This window comes from Eucalyptus grandis, chromosome 7 (genome assembly GCF_016545825.1).
Source record: "Eucalyptus grandis isolate ANBG69807.140 chromosome 7, ASM1654582v1, whole genome shotgun sequence".
Lineage (NCBI taxonomy): Eukaryota > Viridiplantae > Streptophyta > Magnoliopsida > Myrtales > Myrtaceae > Eucalyptus > Eucalyptus grandis.
The window spans coordinates 7012891-7033078 of NC_052618.1; the positions used below are offsets into that span (position 1 = coordinate 7012891).

Sequence of the window (20188 nt, forward strand, 5' to 3'; positions counted from 1 at the left end):
ATGGATCCGTGGGTCGATAGCTCCTCAGAAGCTTCAATTGCAGGGAATCTGCCGGCCGCTGCTGGGTTTAGCGAGGAAAGTAAGAGCAGCCTCGGCCAAAGCAGTTTTTGGTGTTTCCGACGGAGGAGTCCGACCAGCAACTCGGCAGCGGTGATCTCCGAAGAGATATAAAAGTGACCTGCGCATGGAGCTACGAAGTGATAACCTTCGTAGTCAGGCCGTACCCGCAGCCCATGGGGGCAGTTTCTGTGACAAGAGAAGTGAAAGGATGAAGGGTTGAACATTGTGTTTATTCTGCAAATTGAACTTAAACTTGTGGAACACATCCAATTGGAAAGTGACAAAGATTTAAGCAATCAACTTTTTGCTGTCTTGACAACTCTAGAATTGGGTTTGGTTCCTTATCTCATAGTTTTGGATCGCAAATTTTTCTTGACAATACTTATCAAATTTTATAGAATTCACTAATAAAATGTTGAAGTCAAATTGCTTTCAAAATTAATTGGGAGTAGATGATACACAAGGTAACCCAAAGGATTAGTCTAGGTAAAATGACCGAGGTATAGCACCACAATTAGAGCGAGGTTTCATGTTGTGCTTTTACTTGGCACGAGCCTCTTGGGTCATTGTGCCAAGAACACAGTGAAATAATTCTCCAAAGGAAGTAATTCTTTGTGAATTCTCTAATTTTGAAATGGATGGTTTGCTTTTGATTTGATTGGAGAGGTAGACTTATTCTAGACCATTTGGGATAAAAACTGCACTCATTTTTTTCCTTGACATGTTGCTACATTTAGATGTTTTAAATAAATGTCATATCTTCCTTCAATCATACTTTTGATTGATGGGTTACAAATATGGATATCGCCTACTTTTAATTTTAGTCTAATCTGCATAGGATAATATTCATAACTTGCAACCTTTGAATTAAAGACATAGTTAGAGGAAAATTTCCTCCAATTCGTGATGGAAGAAAATACACTCCTTCAAATAATAATATTAAGAAATATGAATATAAAGCATGATATAAAGAACAATCCTTATTGACCAGAAAAAGAAATAGAACAATCCTCCATATTTCTATTTTGTTATTTGATAAACAATTAAAATGCGGCACTTTTCACTTATCGCCGAAAACGAATCTAACATCTTTCTCCTTGAACTCGAATTTTTTTCACTGGACTTTAAGAAATTTACATAAAATGCGAAATAGCTTTAATGCTTCTTAATCCTATGCAACTCGAATGGGCTTTTTGACCCAAAAAAGCAGAAATGGCCTAGCCCACTGGAATGCCTCTGATTTGCGATCTCCTCTCCGCATAGGGCACGCATGTCCTATGCAAGAAGCAAGAATTTTCGGATGATCTTTGGGCGTGAAATTAAGCTATCTTAATACGGTGAAATGAATCAATCACGATAATCAAAGTAGTCTCGAAGCAAGTGTCTTTCAATTGGGCCCATCATAGTTACTTGAAATGCGAGTTTAGGCGAGATAATTTTCATTGTCGCCAAAACAAGAAAGATCAGTGATCAAACATCGATCGTTTTGCTCCTCAAATAACAAGTTGCATACCAATGGCTACCAATGACTCTGATGGGGTGGTTTTTACCAGGATAAGCAAAAGGAGATCACTTTTTTACTAAGTGGCATGGAAAATGGTATTGACATAATTTACTTACTAAACATCACCCCTCCTCTAACCAAGGTTCCAGCATCACAATTCCATTTTTTGTGTAAATTGAGGAGTCCGATCAGGGATAACACGCCACTTGACAAGGAGATTCTCAAATTGCAAAGGCTTGGTTTGATCAAGCCATTGAGTATTGGACATAAGTTATAGCGCTTACTCAAATAATTATATTGAAGTGCAGAAATCTCACGAGAATATACATAAATAACTATTTTTGAGAAAAATGATCTAATAAAGAACTTCAATACCAAGCACTTTTCTCCATAAACGACAGGCCTCATGCATGGAGTTGTTTCCTTCGAGCAATTCTCAGTATTGGAATTGCAAGTGGATGATCAAAAGCAAAGAACGATACATGGACTTTGCTATTTTTCTTTTTGCGGCACTACCTTTGGGACCGCTTCTTTCTTTTACTAATGCTAAAAGAATCGTTCATATATATATATATGTAAATTAAAAAGAGATAGAAGCATTGTCTTATCCTGTTGTGTGAAGGATTACCCTTTTTTTTTTCAGCGTCCTTTCCTAATACAAGGAAAAGGAGAGATTATCTCGTACTGATATAATGATCATCCTTACTATTTAAATCACTGTGGTGGGAGGCAATTGATCTCGAGGCAATGGAGAATTTGGGGGGGCAAGAATGGTGAGAAATTTTATTTTGCGAGATTATTCCAATATTTAAAAAGTCCTATTATACTAATATACGTTCAAGACATAAACTTGGGCAAACTTGACTTCTGTTTGGAGATTTTTACAAAGATTAGGGAAAAAAGACTTGGTTATAGTCAATTTTAATCGAGCCACTACGAAAATAATATGCGTCATCTCAAAATTCAAGCTTGAAAATGAAGTAAAATTTAAGGCGAGACCTATGATTTAATTTTTACTTGACTGAATAACTTGAGATCATGACACAAGGAAGCATTGCCAAGTCTCAATGTGAATGACCTGCTTATGATCGAAGGAGGTGAACTAAATTTGGTGGATATCAAACCGATTAAATACGTCAAGTTGACTAGTTGATCATTTGAAAAGTAAAATGTTTTGGCAATCGGTCTCCCAAACTCAAGAAAACAATACCTAGTTCTGATATGAATAACTTGCTTTTGATCGAAAGATATGGACTCAATTTGATGGACATCAAACCCGACATAAAAAGGTCAAGTTGACCCAATGGCCACTTGAAAAGAAAAATTGTTCGGCACCTGGTTTCCTCCATGGGAGATTTACAATGTGATATGACTTGCTTAGAGTCAACTTCATCACTTTGACAGACAATGCCTATTTTTATGACTGATTCCTGCTTGCACTTCTTGTACACGTGTGTAGCTTCCAATGATGGATGGTGCTAAATTATGAATGATTATGGATGTCCCACTTCTCCTCCATGTAAAGTCATGGTTCTCCATGCACTTCGCCACATGTTGATGTTGATGTGACCCGAATTAAAAAGAGTTTGGAGTAACAATAACAGTAATTTATAACAAATTATCATTACTATAAATATATATATGTTGAATTTCCTATGAGTATTATTTATATTGTGACTCGTGTTCTGGATTTTATTTTTGTTAAAATAAAATGATTTTCTTTGTATCATATTTATGAATAATTGATGACTCATTGATGGTATATTAATTTTCACGTTTCTTCATGCAATTGATGAAGCTTGTCATTTATTTTTCTTCAAATCACCGGGGTAAAGCTGTAGAAATTTTCTTGAACTTTGACGGTAGTTGTGCATCGAATGACTTCATTATAAGCAAAAACATTTTAGTTTACGTCTAAGTCTATAAGTTTTGTCATTCATAATTGAAATGATTTTCCTGAGCAAAGTAAGTTATATGTGGATTCAGTATTTTTTTCAACTATTAAGGTTATTGTAATCCTTATACTAACTACTAGATAGGGAAGAAGCTACGTTTAATACTTTTTTTCCTTGGTCGGAAGCTACATTTAATACTTAACTAGTGTAGTTCTTGCAACTGGGTCCTCGATTTTGATCCCTTAGTTCATTGCCTCCCAATAAATTTTGAATTATTAATTGAAACTCGCTTAAGCTTGGACAAACCCTTTTTTAAGAAAACAACCCTTTTATCATTTTTTATTTTCGTTTTTTTAGGCCGGGGAGGTTGGGCTTTGGGGTTCTTGCAACCGGGTCCATCAAAGTAGCAAGTCCATTGCCCGTCATCCATGTCAAAGGAATAAAGGTGCCCCCTATAGCAAAAGATAAAATTGGCAATGCCGTAATCTCTCTCTCTCTCTCTCTCTTCTGCGCTTTAAATTTATGATGTCCAACCTGCCTGTTTCTTTTTTCATGCCCAGTCAATTATCTCACTCATGTTCTCTCATTTCACCTTCAGATTACCTAGCAGCTCCACTTTCTAGTGTTCTTTTCATTTCTGTTGTATTTGCTTCCTTCAACCTCTGTTTAAAGAAGCTTGAGAGATAGAGAAGCCAAAGAAAGATAGATAGAGAGACCACTTGATCCAATAAAGGTCAGGTTTTTTTATGCTTTGCTTACACACCTATCTGAAGCTACTTGGTATCGTGTCATTCCCATATAATTGTTCAATGAATTGTGCTTCTGTGCACTGCAAGGATTCGAGTCCCCCAAACAGGCTTTAAGCACTTGGAGTTCTTCAAACTCGGGATTAATTTGTTTATGGTCCAGGATTTGATGCTCGAGGGGACGGGTTCTTTGCTCGAGCTGACAAATCTGAATCTGGGCAGCTCTGTCTCTCCTCTTGTTTTGAGGCTCAATAGCCTTGTCAAGCTCTCGCTCAATGGGAACAATTTCAGTGGCACAATTGACATCGCCAACTGAGTGGTTTGAAGTTCCTGAACATCTCCAACAACCAGTTCAGTGGGAGCTTAGACTACTCTAGTATTACGAATTTGGAAGTGTTCGATGCATAAAATAACAAGCTTCATGGGTTTATTGAAAGGGTGTCCTTGACTTGAAGAAGATCAGGTACTTGAGTCTTGGAGGCTACTACTTTCAGGGGAAAATCCCAAAAACTTATGGGGAATTAGCGGCTCTGGAGTACTTGTTGCTCGCGGGGAATGGCTGAATGGAAAAATACCAAGCGAGTTGGGAAATTTGACAGAGTTCAGGGAGATCTACTTGGGCTATTACAATGTCTCTGAAGGAGGCATTCCTAGAGAATTTGGCAGTCCGATAAGTCTTGTTCCCACGGATCTTTCCTCATGTGGATTGGACGGTGCCATGCTGCCTGAGTTGGCAAATTGAAAGAAGCTACACACATTGTATCTACAATTCAATCTTCTCTCAGGTCTGATCCTGAAGCAAGTTGGCAACTTGACAAGCTTGGTGAATCTTGATCTCTGTCAGTTTACTCGCTGAAGAGATACCATCGGAGGTCGCGATACTCCAGAAGCTGAAACCTGTCAACCTCTTCTCAAACAAGCTATACGGGTTGACTGAGTTCCTTGCAGACCTCCTGAGCCCGGAATTTCTAGGCCTATGGTCAAACAACTTCACTGGTGTGATTCCCAGGGATCTTGGCGGGAATGGGAAGCTTCAGGATCTTGATTTATCACCAACAAACTCACTGGAACGATCCCTTGAGATTTGTGCTCACTGAACCAGCTCAGGATCTTGATCCTGTTCAACAATTTCCTCTTTGGGCTGATCCCGGAAGCTAAGCTCATTCTATAGCCTAGTTAAGACAAGGTTGGGGTAAAACTACTTAAATGGAAGCACTCCAAACGGCTTCATTTACTTGCCTCAGCTCAAACTAGTAGAATTGCAGAACAACTACCTGTCAGGAGTGTTTGCCAGAGAATGGCAAGGGGTGATCAAAGCCTGCGATGTTAAATGAGCTCAACTTATCAAACAATCTCCTTTTGGGTCTTCTTCCATCTTTGCTCTCAAACTTTTTCTAAATTTCAAATCCTACTCATTAGTGGGAATCAATTTCAGGTCCTCTCCCGGATTTTATAGGGGACGAGGCAGGTGGTTAATACCGACCTAATGCAGAATTTCTTGTCAGGCAAGAGTCCACTGGATATCAGGAACTGTTACCATCTCACTTACCTAGACATCAGCCAGAACAACCTCTCCGGTCCAATCCTGCTCACAATTTTCAAGATTTCTATCTCAGTTAATTGAACATCTCTAGGAACCACTTAAACCAGAGCAAACCTGAAAAGATCGGTACAATGCAGAGCCTCATGATCGCAGACTTCTCTTTCAACTATTTCTGGAGTAAAATACCCCAAACTGGGCAAGTTGCCTCATTCAACGCCTCTTCCTTCGAGGCCAATTCAGGGTTCTGTGGTTCTATTTTAGACATCAGATGCAACGTCTCCACAGTCACAAACTCATCCTCCAGAAGTCATATCAATTTCAAGCTCATGTATGCGGTCAGCCAATTGATAAGCTTCCTAGCTTTCCACATGGAGGCCATAATTAAAGCCAGGTCATTTAAAGGAAAGGACCGCACCAGCTCATGGAAGATGATGACATTTCAGAAGCTCAAGTTCTCCGTCCAGGACATCCTGGAATGTGCCAAAGATGGCAATGAGATAGAGAGAGGTGGAGCGGGGATCATCTACCAAGGGAAAATGCCGGATGGCACCGAGATTACTGTCAAGAAATTCCTAGGATTCGGCACGACTAGCAACATCAGGCATCGGAACATCAGGAGGCTCCTGGCATTCTGCTTGAAAAGAGAAACCAATCTCCTCATCTACGAGTACATGAAAAACGGGAGCCTAGCTGAGACGCTGCATCGAAAGAAAGGTGCATTCCTAGGATGGCACTTGAGGTACAAGATCGCAGTCGACGCTGCCAAAGGCTTGTGCTACCTGCACCACAACTGTTGCCCGCCAATTTTTCGCCAAGATGTGACAACATTCTGCTAAACTCGAGCTACGAGTTGGTCAAGCTCTTGGCAGATGATGGAGGGCCGGAGTGCATGTTCGTGGGGTCCTATGGTCACATTGCCCCCAGCACGTCGCACTTAAATTCTTCATTATAATTCATGGATTAGTAATTCACTAGATTATACGCAAGTACATTAACCATATCGAGGCTATCAAGAACATTTCTCCGATCCTAACTCTCTACATAGTTCAATTCTTAAGTTCTGAAATCCATGCGGCATTTCTGGTGCGTTTGACCCCAAGAAGAAAGGAAATTGAAGACGTCACGCAAGAACACAACACAGTCCAGTCAAATTCTTGTAAATTGGAATCTAAGTGGGTCGACATAGGTACCTGATACATCTTCAAGGTTAAACAGAGCATTGAGCACAGTGACAGCAAACAGATACGCGCATCCTCAACTAAATTATCTGAAAATTACGTAAAAATGGATATTTTCTTGGTTCCATTTCTGGCCGTACACGCTCCACCGCTCTCCTTTTTGCCCCTTTCTTAATTTTTGTTTTTTGGTAAAAAAAACACAAAAACAATTACTATGATTTATGATTTGTCGCCTTTCCTGAGGATGGTCAGCAACTAGCCGAAGACAAGGTTGCCCATTCTTCTGCCAGTTGATGGTCACAGACGATCACATGTTTTAAAAGGTTAGAGCCCATGCAAGCACCAATCCAACAATTTTGTAGCAAAGGTAACCATACAAAATTCAAGCTGGATCCGTTCACGGTTTAGCAATAGAATCGATGTCTATGGCCGAGAAGAAGGAAGGACGCCATTGTTGAATAGGCCCATCAAGCTACCGTTCATTAAAATCACCGAGCCTTGTCTTCGTCTTTCCTTGTTTTTTGGCTACCTATTCCGTGAGATTCATCTGCTCTCCATTTTCTCCGGGACTATGGGCGTTTGATTTAATTTTTCTATCTACGCATAGGCTAGAGCTTGAGAAAACAACATGGAAAGATGGGTTGGTAAACTTTAATCTTGGTATTTATGGATAAACTAGATATAATCCCATCCATAAGATGATGATCCAGCTCATGTAAATTCTCCCCATCTAAGCTGTAGAATTTCCTTCTGAGTCACGCTGAACAAGTCGCTAACAATTGACAGATACAAGAGAGAGAGAGAGACACCACCCGGAGTACAAATTAGAAAGGCCACGAAGTTCAGATTTCGCGGGGAGGCCGACGGACGCCTTCTCTCGAACAGGGCAGAGGCGCAGGCTGAGCGACGTGGGTGGGGTAAGGTTCTCCGGGCTCCAACCGGTGGATGATCACCTGTGAGTTGGAAGCCGAGAAATGAATTCGCAGAAGAAGAACATCAGGAGGGACTCATAAAAGAGGCTACCAACCAGGCAAATGTTCTTGTGGATATAAGACTGAGAACTTACCACGTGCCGGGGCTGGTCCCGGTTCGCATGCTGGTTCCAACGCTGTCGTCGTGCTTCCACCTCGGCTGCATGTTGACGTGCTAGAGATCCGTAAGCAAGCCAGAGGACGCCCATGATGAGTAACACCGCAAGCAGAAAAATGGCCACGATCGCACAAAAATACACGACCGCCTCGTCAATCATGTGCTCCTGCAGAGCCACCTCGCTGGCGTACGCGTTCCTGGTCGCCGGACTTTCCGGGGCCAACTGACTCATCTCTCTCCCGGCAGGTTTTCTTGGTTTTTCCTTCTTCTTCTTCTTGAAAAACCTAGGGTTTTGCAGACTCGGCCCGTGTTTAAGGACGAAGACAACAACGTAAATGAAACAAAAGGGAGGGCTAGACCAGACTAGGATTGTTGCAATTACTAGGGGATTGCAGAAGCCTCAGCAGCCCATGTTAGCCTAACCAACTCTACACCATCACAGCAAAACGTAAAGACAACAGGTCATTATACTGCCCAGCGAGACAGTTTCCCTCTATAGATATTTTTTTATGTCAACTATGAATTTTCAAAAAATTAATAATGTTGTTCACTATACTTATAGAAGAAAATATTACCGATTAATGCCGCTAATGTTTTGTTGCAACTAAATTTTCGGGTGAACCACCTCTCTCAAGCTCATACCAATTCACGACTTAGGTTCAAGTTCTTAATATGCATATGATTTTTTATTAGGAGTCGCCACTAATCTATTTTCAGTGGGTCAATTAGAAAGCCAAGTAAAATAACGGAGATTTACTTTTACTCCTACGAACTAGAGATTCATGAGTTCGGGACTTTTGGTTAAACTAAATTTCTTTAACGCCATTTCGATACATTTTCTCTTTTATTTTGAAAAAAAAATGTTTGGCAAGCAGCTTGAATTAATTTTAATTTATCTCCATAACATGTGAGGCGATTATGTGGATGCACAAACCACCAATTTAACACCCAGATAAAATAATAAATAAATTGCAAGATTTACCTCATAGCAACAAATCTATGCATTATTATATCAAAATTCACATCGATAATCCTAGATATGATTTCTAATTAACATGCAATCACTCAATTCTTGTTTTTATTTTTTTAATGAGAACATGCTACTAATCTAACATACATGAAATGATATAACATGGCAACAATGACCTAAACTATATGACATAAATAAGCATACAGTCTATCCTAAAGACATGAGATGGATTTATTCTAACTTTTTTTGTATTTTTCATGAAATTCAAAATTAAAGAAATGCAACAATTAAATATGCAATCTAAATTAACCAAATAACTTAATTCTAATGATGAGCAATTTCTAACTAAATGATCCTAGCAGCAATCACTAGATGACTTGTATTCTATGAATCTAATCCTATATGACATGCACATGATTTTTTTGTATTTTTTTTAATGAAAATTCATAATTAAAATCACTATAAAAATAAAAATATAACTAAAGTGAAAACTAAAGTAAAATGTTATCTATCTAAACATGCATTAAAAAAATGACTAACCTATCATGCAATTAATTCTGATCTACATGGAATGCAAATGCAATTTTTTTGTATTTTCGAGATAGACAAAACAACTAAAAGATAGGCACCAAACCATTCACAATCATCAAAGATATTAACCATCATTTGAATTTAGATTCAAACTTGATTATTTCGCTAATAAAATTGATAAATTGATCTTAAGCCTTAAATATCAAGGATATTAATTTTATTGATTAATTATTTCATGATGAAATAAAAAATTGATGTGGGTTGCGGATTAGGCCATAAATCATAATTAGGAATACACCGATAATTCAAATATGCACGTAAAAGCATGCATTAGACAATAAAATATCTAAATCAAATTTAGATAAGATAATTACCTAATTGTGCAAATAACGTTACCAAACTTGAATCGAAAGGAATCCGCTCAACAGATGAGTGGCGGTGGCGATCAACTTCTCAGCGGTGTCAACGGTGATGGTTCACGGATGATTTGCGAGATCACGCAGGGACTCGCAGCTCGGGACTAGAACAGCTTCGTCGTCAATGGTGCATGATGATGGATCCTGTGACAATAACTTTCGAAATTTGAGCGTCGGACAATGGATCATCAATTTTTGTAAAACTCAAATCAATCCCCTCTCAAAGTTTGACCACCCTTTTTACTGAGAACATCTATGCCCCGATTTTTCTTCTATCTCCTCATGCGTGGATTCATGCATGGGTGCTGCAGAGAAGTGGAGACACGCGTTCTCTCTCTTCAAGGTTGCCTTGCAGACGAATCTCTTGTGTTCGCGAAGAAGACCCAGTCGAAGTAGGTCAAGCACCGAAGAAGAAGACCACCCCTCGTGCCTTCTCTCTCTCTCGTCATATGTTGTATTTGAGTATGCCGTCCGATTATGTAAATCTCACACGGATGCTCATGTGTGTGCCCTTGACAGTGGGTGTTGTCGTGGTAAGGCCGGGCTGCAATCGAGTTGCAACGGATGTAGGTGTATGCCATGCCCGAGCCTTTGATCAACCTCCTCACTTTCTTATTTTTTTCATGTACATGGCCAACCCTGGATTCACTGGGTCTATTCGGTTTATATTATGCCCGAATTCAAATGGCACAAGTCTTTGCTCAACAATAAATCACTCGTTAGAACTCATCACTGAATAATTTTCTAAAGCATTTTGATGTTTAATCTATTGAATAGTATTTATAACATGATAAGATTTCATGTGAATTGATTAATTTCATGTGAAAAATGGTATGCGAAAACGTTGCAAAAAAAAAAAAAACATCACGAAAAGTCACAAAAGTAGGTGGATCCTAAGCTTCTATTTTTGGCCAGAAAAGTATTGAAGCTTTTATATTCATGCTGCATGGCCTGCGTGTAAAGCCTTGACTTCACCAGCCATGTGATCTTCTAACCGTACCAAAACAACAAGCAAAGCAGACAAAGGTCAACTATGGAAAGATCTAATCAGCACGCAATACAGCAAATTCTTCATATCATTTCATTTTTATTCGTGACCAAAAAGGTCATGCCAAGCATGAATTATATGGTTCTTGATTAATATTCGTACTCGTATCTCAATAATTACCGATTCGAGCGATGATGATGTGTAGGGAATGTAAAAAAAGTACATCTTAATCGCCCTTCTGATATTGACTCAATTATGATTTAGTTCATATTGACTTTATGAAGAATTATGTTTGTTTTTAAAATTGACAAGCTTTTTCAGTAGTCGGACTTTGACCGTATACTATATCCGTCACTCTTACCAAATTCCCGAAAGTACGATGTCTTGGGCAAAGAGTTTCAACTCTGCAAGTGCAAGCTTTAGTCGCTTTCCATGGCATTAATTAAACAGCAGACAGATCACATTGTCGGTGGTCCAAGAAAATGAAGGTAAATAAAAGAGAGAGAAAACCAAGGAATATCCTTAAAAAGTAGGGCAAGCGAAATGTATCCTCTCAAAATATTTTAATAAAAAGGACACATTCCCAAAGTGGAAAGATTAAAAGATGAAATTAAAAAAGAAAATTGCGAGACATAAGTAAGAATTAAGTATCTCAAAAGTTGTAAAACTTATTGAAAAAATGCAATTGGATCAAGCCGTAAAGTTTTGAATTGTAATTATATCCTAAATGATTTCACTGACTTGATCAAATTTAGGGTTGATTGCGTTATTTGAAAATTTTAGAATTTGATTTCACTTTTACATTAAAATTTTAGGAATTTCGGTTTACTGATTCCATAAAGATGCAATGAGGAAAACACCTCAATTGTGTCGCTTGACTTCATGGCCTCAACACGAACAATCATCCATATTGCATTCAACGAATAGTTGGGCCTCTGGCCCATATTTCTATTTTGCTATTTGATAAACAATAAATTAAAATGCAACACTTTTCTCTTATGGCCGAAAAAGAATCTAACATCTTGGACTTGAAATTTTTTCCACTGGACTTTAAGAAATTTACATAAAATGCGAAATAGCTTTTGTGCTTCTTAGGGTCGATTTAGTTCAACTTTGCAAATGAGTTTCGGGTATGATGTAAATGCTAAAAGTCAAAACTTTTCGAGGAATTCTATCAAATTCAAATGGGTTTTTTTTTAATCCAAAGAAACAGAAATGGCCCAGCCCACGAAAACATGGCCCGATTGGCCCAACATGTGGAATGCCTATCGTGATTGGCCATCTCCTCCCTGCAAAAAGCACATTGTCTATCCAAAGAGGCCAAAAATTCCCAGGTTTTCACTTCGTAGCTCCACGCACGTGTTCTAATTGAGGTGCCATACCTTGGTCATTTTACCTCGACTAGTCCTTCGAGTTACCTTGTGTATTTTTTACTATCGATTAATCTCGAAAGCAATTTCAATTTCAACATTTTACCAGAGAATTCATTCAGATTTCATGAGTATTGTCAAGATGAATTGCAATTCAGATGGACTTTCAGACTTCACTCGCTTGAAAGCGAGTGTTGATGGGTCCTAGCTTGCCGGCTCATCGGAGGGGTCGATCGCCGGTGTTGTCCAAGACGACGAGGTATATTGATTCCTGGGTTTGCGAAGTCAGTCGCGGCTTCCTCTATACTGCAAACAAAAACCCTTGCCATGAAAGAAGCCTTGCTGCACTTGACCGTGGAGAAAGAACAAAATAAGACTTGCAAGTCTTCAAGTGATCTGTTTAGGGCTATAATTGATCTACAATTAAAAATAACCAATAGCTTATCGGTTATCCAGTGCTGTTCAAACCCATCTCAAAGCCCATGGGCCCTCATATGCCTATTTGAAGAGTGCAATAGTTTAATAGCTTAAATAAAAGAAGTTTTGATAGTCCAATGCTCACATGACACTATCAAGTTGCAAATTGAATCGCAAAAGCCCAACGTGGAGAAAGTCTACGTTCTAATCGGCTATCTAAGCCCTCCAACCCTTAGGGATTTATAGTGTTTTAATTCTAGCTTTCCTGGCTTTTCTAAACCAGAACATTGAATGAATGAAGTTATAATTTTGAGGAAAAAAAAAAAGAGCCAAACCCAATTCAAAAGTTGTCGGGACAGCAATAAGTTGATTACTTATCTCTTTATTACTTTCTAAATTTGATGTGTTACAGAAGTTAAGTTCATTTTGCAGAATAAACACAATGTTCAACCCTTTAGGCTTTTCCTTTAAGCATTATCTTGTCCCCTTTCTTGTTTCGGACGACAGGTGTACTCTTCTGCTAGTATTATTAAATAAGCTTCTAGGAATTCTAGGACCTAAACATGCCTAATCGAATCTAATGAAGAAAATTTAAGTGAATGAATTTTAGGTCCACTAATATTCGCGGAAGAGCCAAATAATCACTTGATAAGCGATGATTTACGTGATATTACCTTGAAAATAGTCAACTCCTTGAGCAATGAGCCTTTACCTAAGTCTCAGACAAGAACAAAATAATAATAAAATTAAAAAAAAAAAAAAAAGGGGACGGTAGTTGTGTGGAAGAGACTAAAAACTAGAAAAGGGTAAATAATTGTGTGACGTACACAAACCTCGTCAATCCTCCTTTTATAATGTCTTTTTTATGCCCATTTTCTTTTTGGCAACAAATCATATTATTTCTGATTATTATTATTTTTTTAAGTCAAAACCAACCATTTTCATTTAAGTGGCAGAACTAGAAGGGCGACAATAATTAGTGCCTAAACATAAATCTCAAAAGGATTGGGGTGATCGGTTTTCGATCCAGTTCGATCCAATGAAACCAATCACTTTTTATTTTCCCGCAACTAGATACCTTCTATTATGAAGAAATTTAAAAAAAAAAAACTAATAACTTTCTATAAGAAATTGAAAGAAAAAACATATGCGCAATCGGTTTGGTCCGGACCACCCAAACATCGGTTCTACTTTTAGGAATCAAGAGTCAAACCAACACTCTTGAGGGTAGTTCTCGGTTTGGGCAGTCCATTGTGCACACCCCTACAAAAGGGTTGAGGGGATTTAGAAAGGCGATTGGTCCATGGGCTTTGCAATCTGAAAGATCACAGCCAAAGGGCCCAAGTATTCATCAATTAAAACGCGTAGAGCCCCATGGGCTGCGGGTGTGGCCCGATATGAGCCCAGCAATAGACTAAGGCAGATTATCGCTTACCCAAAATTGGCCGTCTTCCATCTTAGACCCACTCAAATGGAGTGGAACTTTGACAACGTGGCTATTTCATACTTGATATGATTATCATCATTCCTGGCGTCGAAAGCTTTGAAGAAAACAAAGCACTGCATCTGATAACATTAAAACCGTCATAGCGAAGGGCTTTTTGGTTTCTTGGTAAAAAGTCCAAACGAAAGTCTCGAGATCACTAATATTTCGTGATAAAAAATCCGTTCTTATCGCTGAGTATGTCTACATCTTATGGGTGGACGAGAAGAGTGATGTATACAACTTTGGAGTGGTGCTCCTGGAGCTCTTGACGGGGCGTCGGTCGATAGGTGACATTGGGGACGCGGTGGACATCGTCCAATGGACGAAGATTGCCGCAACCAGCTAGCAGAGAGAGAGAGAGGAGGCGAGCAACTGAGATGAGGTTTGGTAGGTGTTCTTTGTCGTCGTGCTGAGTGTTCAAGAGAACAGCATCGAATGTCCCGAGATGGTGGGGGTGGTTCAAATGCTCTCGGAGCTCCGTTGTCACCTGTCTCCAGATCACTTCACCTCCATAATCTTAAATTTATTGTTTTCCTACCAATTCATTTTTTAATTTGATCAATTGAATTTTAAACATTTTCATATTTTGCAGAAAAATGATCAAAATAGTCCTCAATCTATTCCAATTTTTCTAATTTAGTTATAAATATTTTTTTACCAATTTAGTCATAAACCTTTGTAATTCTACCAATTTAGTCTATCTCGTCAAATTTGGCTGGATGACACTGACCTGGCACTTTTTTAATAATATTATGTTTTTACAATTTTTTAATTAATATTTTTCTTTCTTTCTTCTTTTTTGGTTGGTCACCGAATTGACCAAAGGCTACAATCGGCAAGATTGATTTTGCTAACCAACATCAAGAAGAAGAAGAAGAAGAAGATTGCTAACATTGGACACTGGGCATCCAACATTTCATGGTAATTTTTTTAAATATATATATTTTATATTTATTATATTTTTAATGTCCTTTTCGTTTCTTTCTTCTTCTTCTTTTTTCCATTTTTTCTCTACCAATCACCAGACTTGGCAACATTCAACAACCGGCCAAAGGCAACAATCAATGAAGGTGACCCTCGCCAAGATCTGGTAAGGGGTGACCTTATCAACCTTGGGCAAGGCTGCCCTTGCAAAATTTGTTGAGCCCAGCTAAAGGGCAAGAGGTTGCCTTTTGCTCGAAATTAACAAGGCCAACCCTCACTAGCCTTTGGTGAGGTCATCCTTGCAAGTTGTTGGTTATCATCGAGGCCTGATGACTGGTGAGGAAAAAATGAAAAAAAAAATCAAAAGAAAAGGAAAAGGAAAAGAAAGCATATAATGAAAAATATAAAAAATGAAAAAAATAATAATTGAAAATTAAAAGGGATTGTTCGTGTCAATGCAAACCGTGCCATGTAGGACGACTAGTGTCCACGTCAGCAAATTATGGCCTAAATTAAATGGATGGAGTATATTGACAAATTATAAAAATGTTTATGATTTAATTGACAATATTGAAAAGTTAATAACTGAATTGATAAAAGTATGATAGGTTTAAAACTTTTTGAACAATTTTTCCTCCATCTTCTTCTTGTACTTCTTCAGCCTTTGCCGAGAACTTCACCAGCTAAAAAGAAAGATATGTTCATCTAATTTAGAGTGTGAACGTGAGCTTCAAAACAAAGTCATCTAATTTAGAGTGTGAACGTGGGATTTTATATAACAAAGTCATCTAATTTAGAGTGTGAACGTGGGATTTTATATAACAAAGTGTGTGAGCTCTCAAAACTATGAGTCAAAAAAATCAAAGTCTATGTTTCTTTAATGTTTCGAACAGAATCATCACAATCCCAGTCTGCAGGAGTTTTATCAATAGAATATAAGCTCAGCACTCTTTCGGCTGCTGTCAAGAGAAATCGCAGCCAAAGTAAAGGTGTGCTCAAGACTCATCACATTACTTGCAGGCAACCATCTCTAAATCCTGTCAAAAGTGGGAAGTCTATTTTAGAATATGGCCATCCAAGAGATCGGAGCAGATCTAGGAAGAGCTAACCATATCAGTCTGCATTCGAAATGAGCCCGCCAACAGCAATGGTCCAGAAACAGAGGCTGTCCATAGAACTTTGCCCTCCAGAAGAGCACCATCAAATGGCAGCCTATATAATCATCAAATCAGTTATAATCTCTGCAACTTTAGCGGAGATGGAAAGAGCAGAGTGGTGTATAAACTCTTCGAGGATGAGCTTCTAAATAGAACACCATGAGGGATGTCTATTGTCAGTCCAATAATTTGTGGACTGACCATCATCAATTTAATAACAAGGGGCCAAAAGCTTAGGGGTTATATTGAAAACTTTCCTCGATCATATGAAACTTTTATCCACTAGTAAGAAATTTATTTTTCTGATTTACAACCAGGAGTTGCAAGATTGTACCAAATATTACATCATAGGTATGTAAATGGACATCATTTAGTATGCGCATGTCCAGTCATTGCTTTTATGTCTTGGTTAATGATCTTGATCTGTCCTTTAAATACTGCTTCGTAGTCGCATTTTTTGAATGTTATTACTCTGTGGAAACACTGTTGCAGTTGGATTGGGGTTATCAGATCTCCGAAAGGGGAATGCACTACATGAATTGATACTGAAACTTGTTTGGAGTGCATTTCTGTACCAGTTCTGGGGAGCAAAATTTGCAAGTAAAAAGCTGTGGATTTCCTTCTAAATCACGCCAAACAAATGCCCGTCCCACTCATTAATATAGCCCACAGGATGCCATGCTCAATCATAGGACGATATATTTGCAAATGATTTGTTGAGAAAGGGGTTAAAGAAAGAGTTCCCAGAAGATAGATACAAGAGAGGATGATAGTACTAATTAAGGGCAACCAAAATTATTTTCATGGGACGGCCAACAAATGCTTTCTCTTGGACAGGGTAAAGGAGCAGGTTGGGCAATGTGGGTGGGTTGAAACTCTCCAGGCATCAATACTGTGTAGTCTGATGCATTGGATGTAGTCACCTGCAAGTTGAAATTGAAAAGAATCACAGAAGAATGTTAGAAGAAGAAAATTGGACATTTTTCAGTTTAATGACATGTTAAGACACCAAGAAGGCAAGAAAGAATTAAGCTTGACATGACAAAGTCCAAAAGACTAGTCCATTTTTAGATGTCTTGTATGAATACTAGTAGCAGTCAAATTTATGTATCTAGGAAACAATCAAACTTGCCCTCTCCATCATATTGACTGCACAAAAATTATTCGTCATTCTTGACAAATTATCTGAAGAAATATTGCTGCATTTGAAGAACCCATGCTAACTAGTGACTTGAACCAAACAGAACAACTGAGGAGAATGGAATGTGAGTGAATTAGGCAGACTTACCATGTGCTGGTCTTGGCTCACAAGCTTCTGAGATTGTCCTGCTTCCAGTGAAACCTCAGCCACATGATGTTCTTCAGATGATGAAGAGGGAGAGGGAGTTGTTGGTCTGAAAAGATGCTCGAAGATGGCCATGATGAGAAACATCGCAACCAGAATGGCCGTGGCCACAAAGCCAAAAGAGATTGCATTGATGGACGCTCCAAGGCTCTTCCATGGAGCTTCAGTGTCAAGTTCCCCTGGCGGCAAAGTGCTAGAGTGAGGGCCAGCATACACATTCCAGGGTGTCGATCTTTCCGGGACAAACCCATTCATCGCCAGCAGGTTTTCTTTTCCTTTCTCTTCTTATGGGTGTTCTTCTTCTAAAATTTATGTCTTCATGGAACTTAGGCATTTGCTAATACTGATGATTGCGAACTGGAACACACCGGACAACATCTAAATGACCAATGTGGATACTTGTTAACACTGCAAGGCATAAGGGAATTGATGACCGGATGACTTAGATTCATGTGAGGTACACTTGTCTAAACATACATGTTACATAGCAAGAAAAATTGCCAGGCTGTCGGGATTCATAAGCTCAACATCAAACTCCTTTTCGTTTTCAGCAAGCAGATAGCATCAAACTCAATTGCTTACTGAAAACTTGATCATCTACTAGGAGTTAACATCTGCTATCTTTCACCTCTAATTCTGAAAAATACTAACCATGAGTCCATGACAACTGATTATGATCTGAGAAGAGAAATCCAATAAAAGCGAAAAGGAACAAGCTAATCTGGAATCACAAGACAGGTTCTTGCACATTGTTCATGCTACAATCTCAAAAACTTCAATTTAAGAACAGAATCAAATTCTGCAACATTTATCACCTCTAGTTCTGAAAAGATACAGGACCATGACATCTAATTACATCTGAGACAAAGCCAAACCCAAAGCAAAACTGAACAGACTAATCTGAATTTATATGACAGTTACTGCACATTGCTCCTGATCAGCTGAAAAACCTCCAAAATCGCAACAGAATCAAACAATAAGAACTGACATGATCAGCTAACCTCATCTCTGTGAAAGCTCTTGGGCCTTGGAGTTTCATTTCTCAGAAGAAGAATAAGAAGAGGAAGAAGAAGAAGAAGAGGAAGAAGAAGGAGAAGAAGAATTGTTTGTCATTTCGTGTCAGAGAAAAAGAGAACAACTTAGATAAACAAAAGAGGGCCAAACACAACTATGGCTGCATTTATCAGGAAATGCAGACTCAGCCCATGTAGCTTTACACCACACACAAAATGTAAAGACAAAGTCTCATTATAATCCCAGCGAGGCACTTTCTTTCTTTTTATGTTTATTATCATGAATTTTCAAATTAATTTAATGCCCCCAACTCATGAACCACTTTACCTTTTCTCCTTCTTTCTTCTTCCTTCTTTTTTTATTTTTTGGGGCCAAGGACCTTCTTGTCTGAAGATCTTTAAACACGAATGATCCTACGCTTGATATAATATATAGCTTACTTTATTAAAGACAATACTATTAGTAAATTATTGGGTAAACTAAACTATCACTTCATAGCATTCAGACCACATGATCCCCACCAGTTCTCAACCGAAATGACAATGGAGCAAAAGCTGCGTAATCCCTGTGACTAATCAAGGTCATTAGCTTGGTTAGAGTTCCCCAATATTTTATATACAAATTACTAATTATGTAGCTACAGCAAAATTAAAGTATGATTAATGTATCATTAGGAATTAATGGGTGGTTTTTAAGATAGTGAATAAACATAGTTACAGTACGTTGTGAGCTGAAATGAATCATGATCACTATGCTGTGAAACTTATTTATTATGATCTTTTTGGAATGTAGGGCTGGTTAGGGCCATTAGTGGCTATCGAATCCAAATCCGGCATAATCACTAGGGTATAATCATAAGATATGTGGCAGAATCAAACACTGCCCAATAATCTACTCTCTCCCTATTGCATCAAAAGGCATAAAAAAGAAATGAGGAAAATAGAAAGGCAAAGCTAATATGGCCAAATAGCATTCAGCTTCAAGCTAAACTGAAGATTTTAAGGGCTCTCTGCGATCTACATAAACATTTGTTTAATTAAGGGTGAATTAGTGGCATTAATATATTTCTTATTCAATGGGCCTCTACAAAAGGCCGTGTCATAACTCACAATCTAGTATAGTAAATTAGGAATTTACAGATTTATTTATTTATTTGTTTATTTTGGTTGCTATTCCGCCCCCGGGAGGGGAATCAACGTTGGGTACTTTTTATTTCTTTTGTTTTTCCAGCTATGCACTATCAGAAATGATATGATTAGTTGCAAGAAAGAAAACGGGCACGTGAAAAAAGACATTATAAAAGAAGGTGGATAGGTGAGGCTTGTGTACGATCACGTAATTATTTACCTATTTTCTTTAGTTTCTTTCTCACAATTATTGTCCTCTTTTTTTTTTTTCTTTTTTTTTTGGGGGGGTTCTTGTCTGAGACTTAGGTTAAGCTCATTGTTCAGGGAATTAACGATTTCAAGATGATATCACGTTAATCATCGCTTATCAAGTGATGTTTGTCGTTATGGAATTTGGTCCGGAGAAGGTGGCTAAAAGATTGGGGGTT

General features: G+C 38.3%; 1 protein-coding gene and 1 pseudogene across 2 annotated transcripts; one reads left to right on the forward strand and one right to left on the reverse strand.

Annotated features, from left to right (window-relative positions):
- On the forward strand, positions 1-16900 carry LOC104454858 (annotated as a pseudogene).
- LOC104452551 lies at positions 16868-18861 on the reverse strand. Of its 2 annotated transcripts, none has more exons than XM_010067004.3 (3): positions 18621-18861; positions 17563-18027; positions 16868-17197 (listed from the first exon to the last, which is right to left on the reverse strand). In XM_010067004.3, exons 2-3 carry the CDS (start codon positions 17872-17874, stop codon positions 17054-17056), a joined length of 456 nt encoding a protein of 151 aa, XP_010065306.1. In that variant the 5' UTR covers positions 17875-18027; positions 18621-18861; the 3' UTR covers positions 16868-17053. The 2 variants fall into 2 exon arrangements, with proteins under 2 accessions (XP_010065306.1, XP_010065307.1); XM_010067005.3 differs by having other exon boundaries at positions 17563-17997; positions 18621-18854.
- Between the last annotated feature and the right edge of the window lie 1327 nt (positions 18862-20188).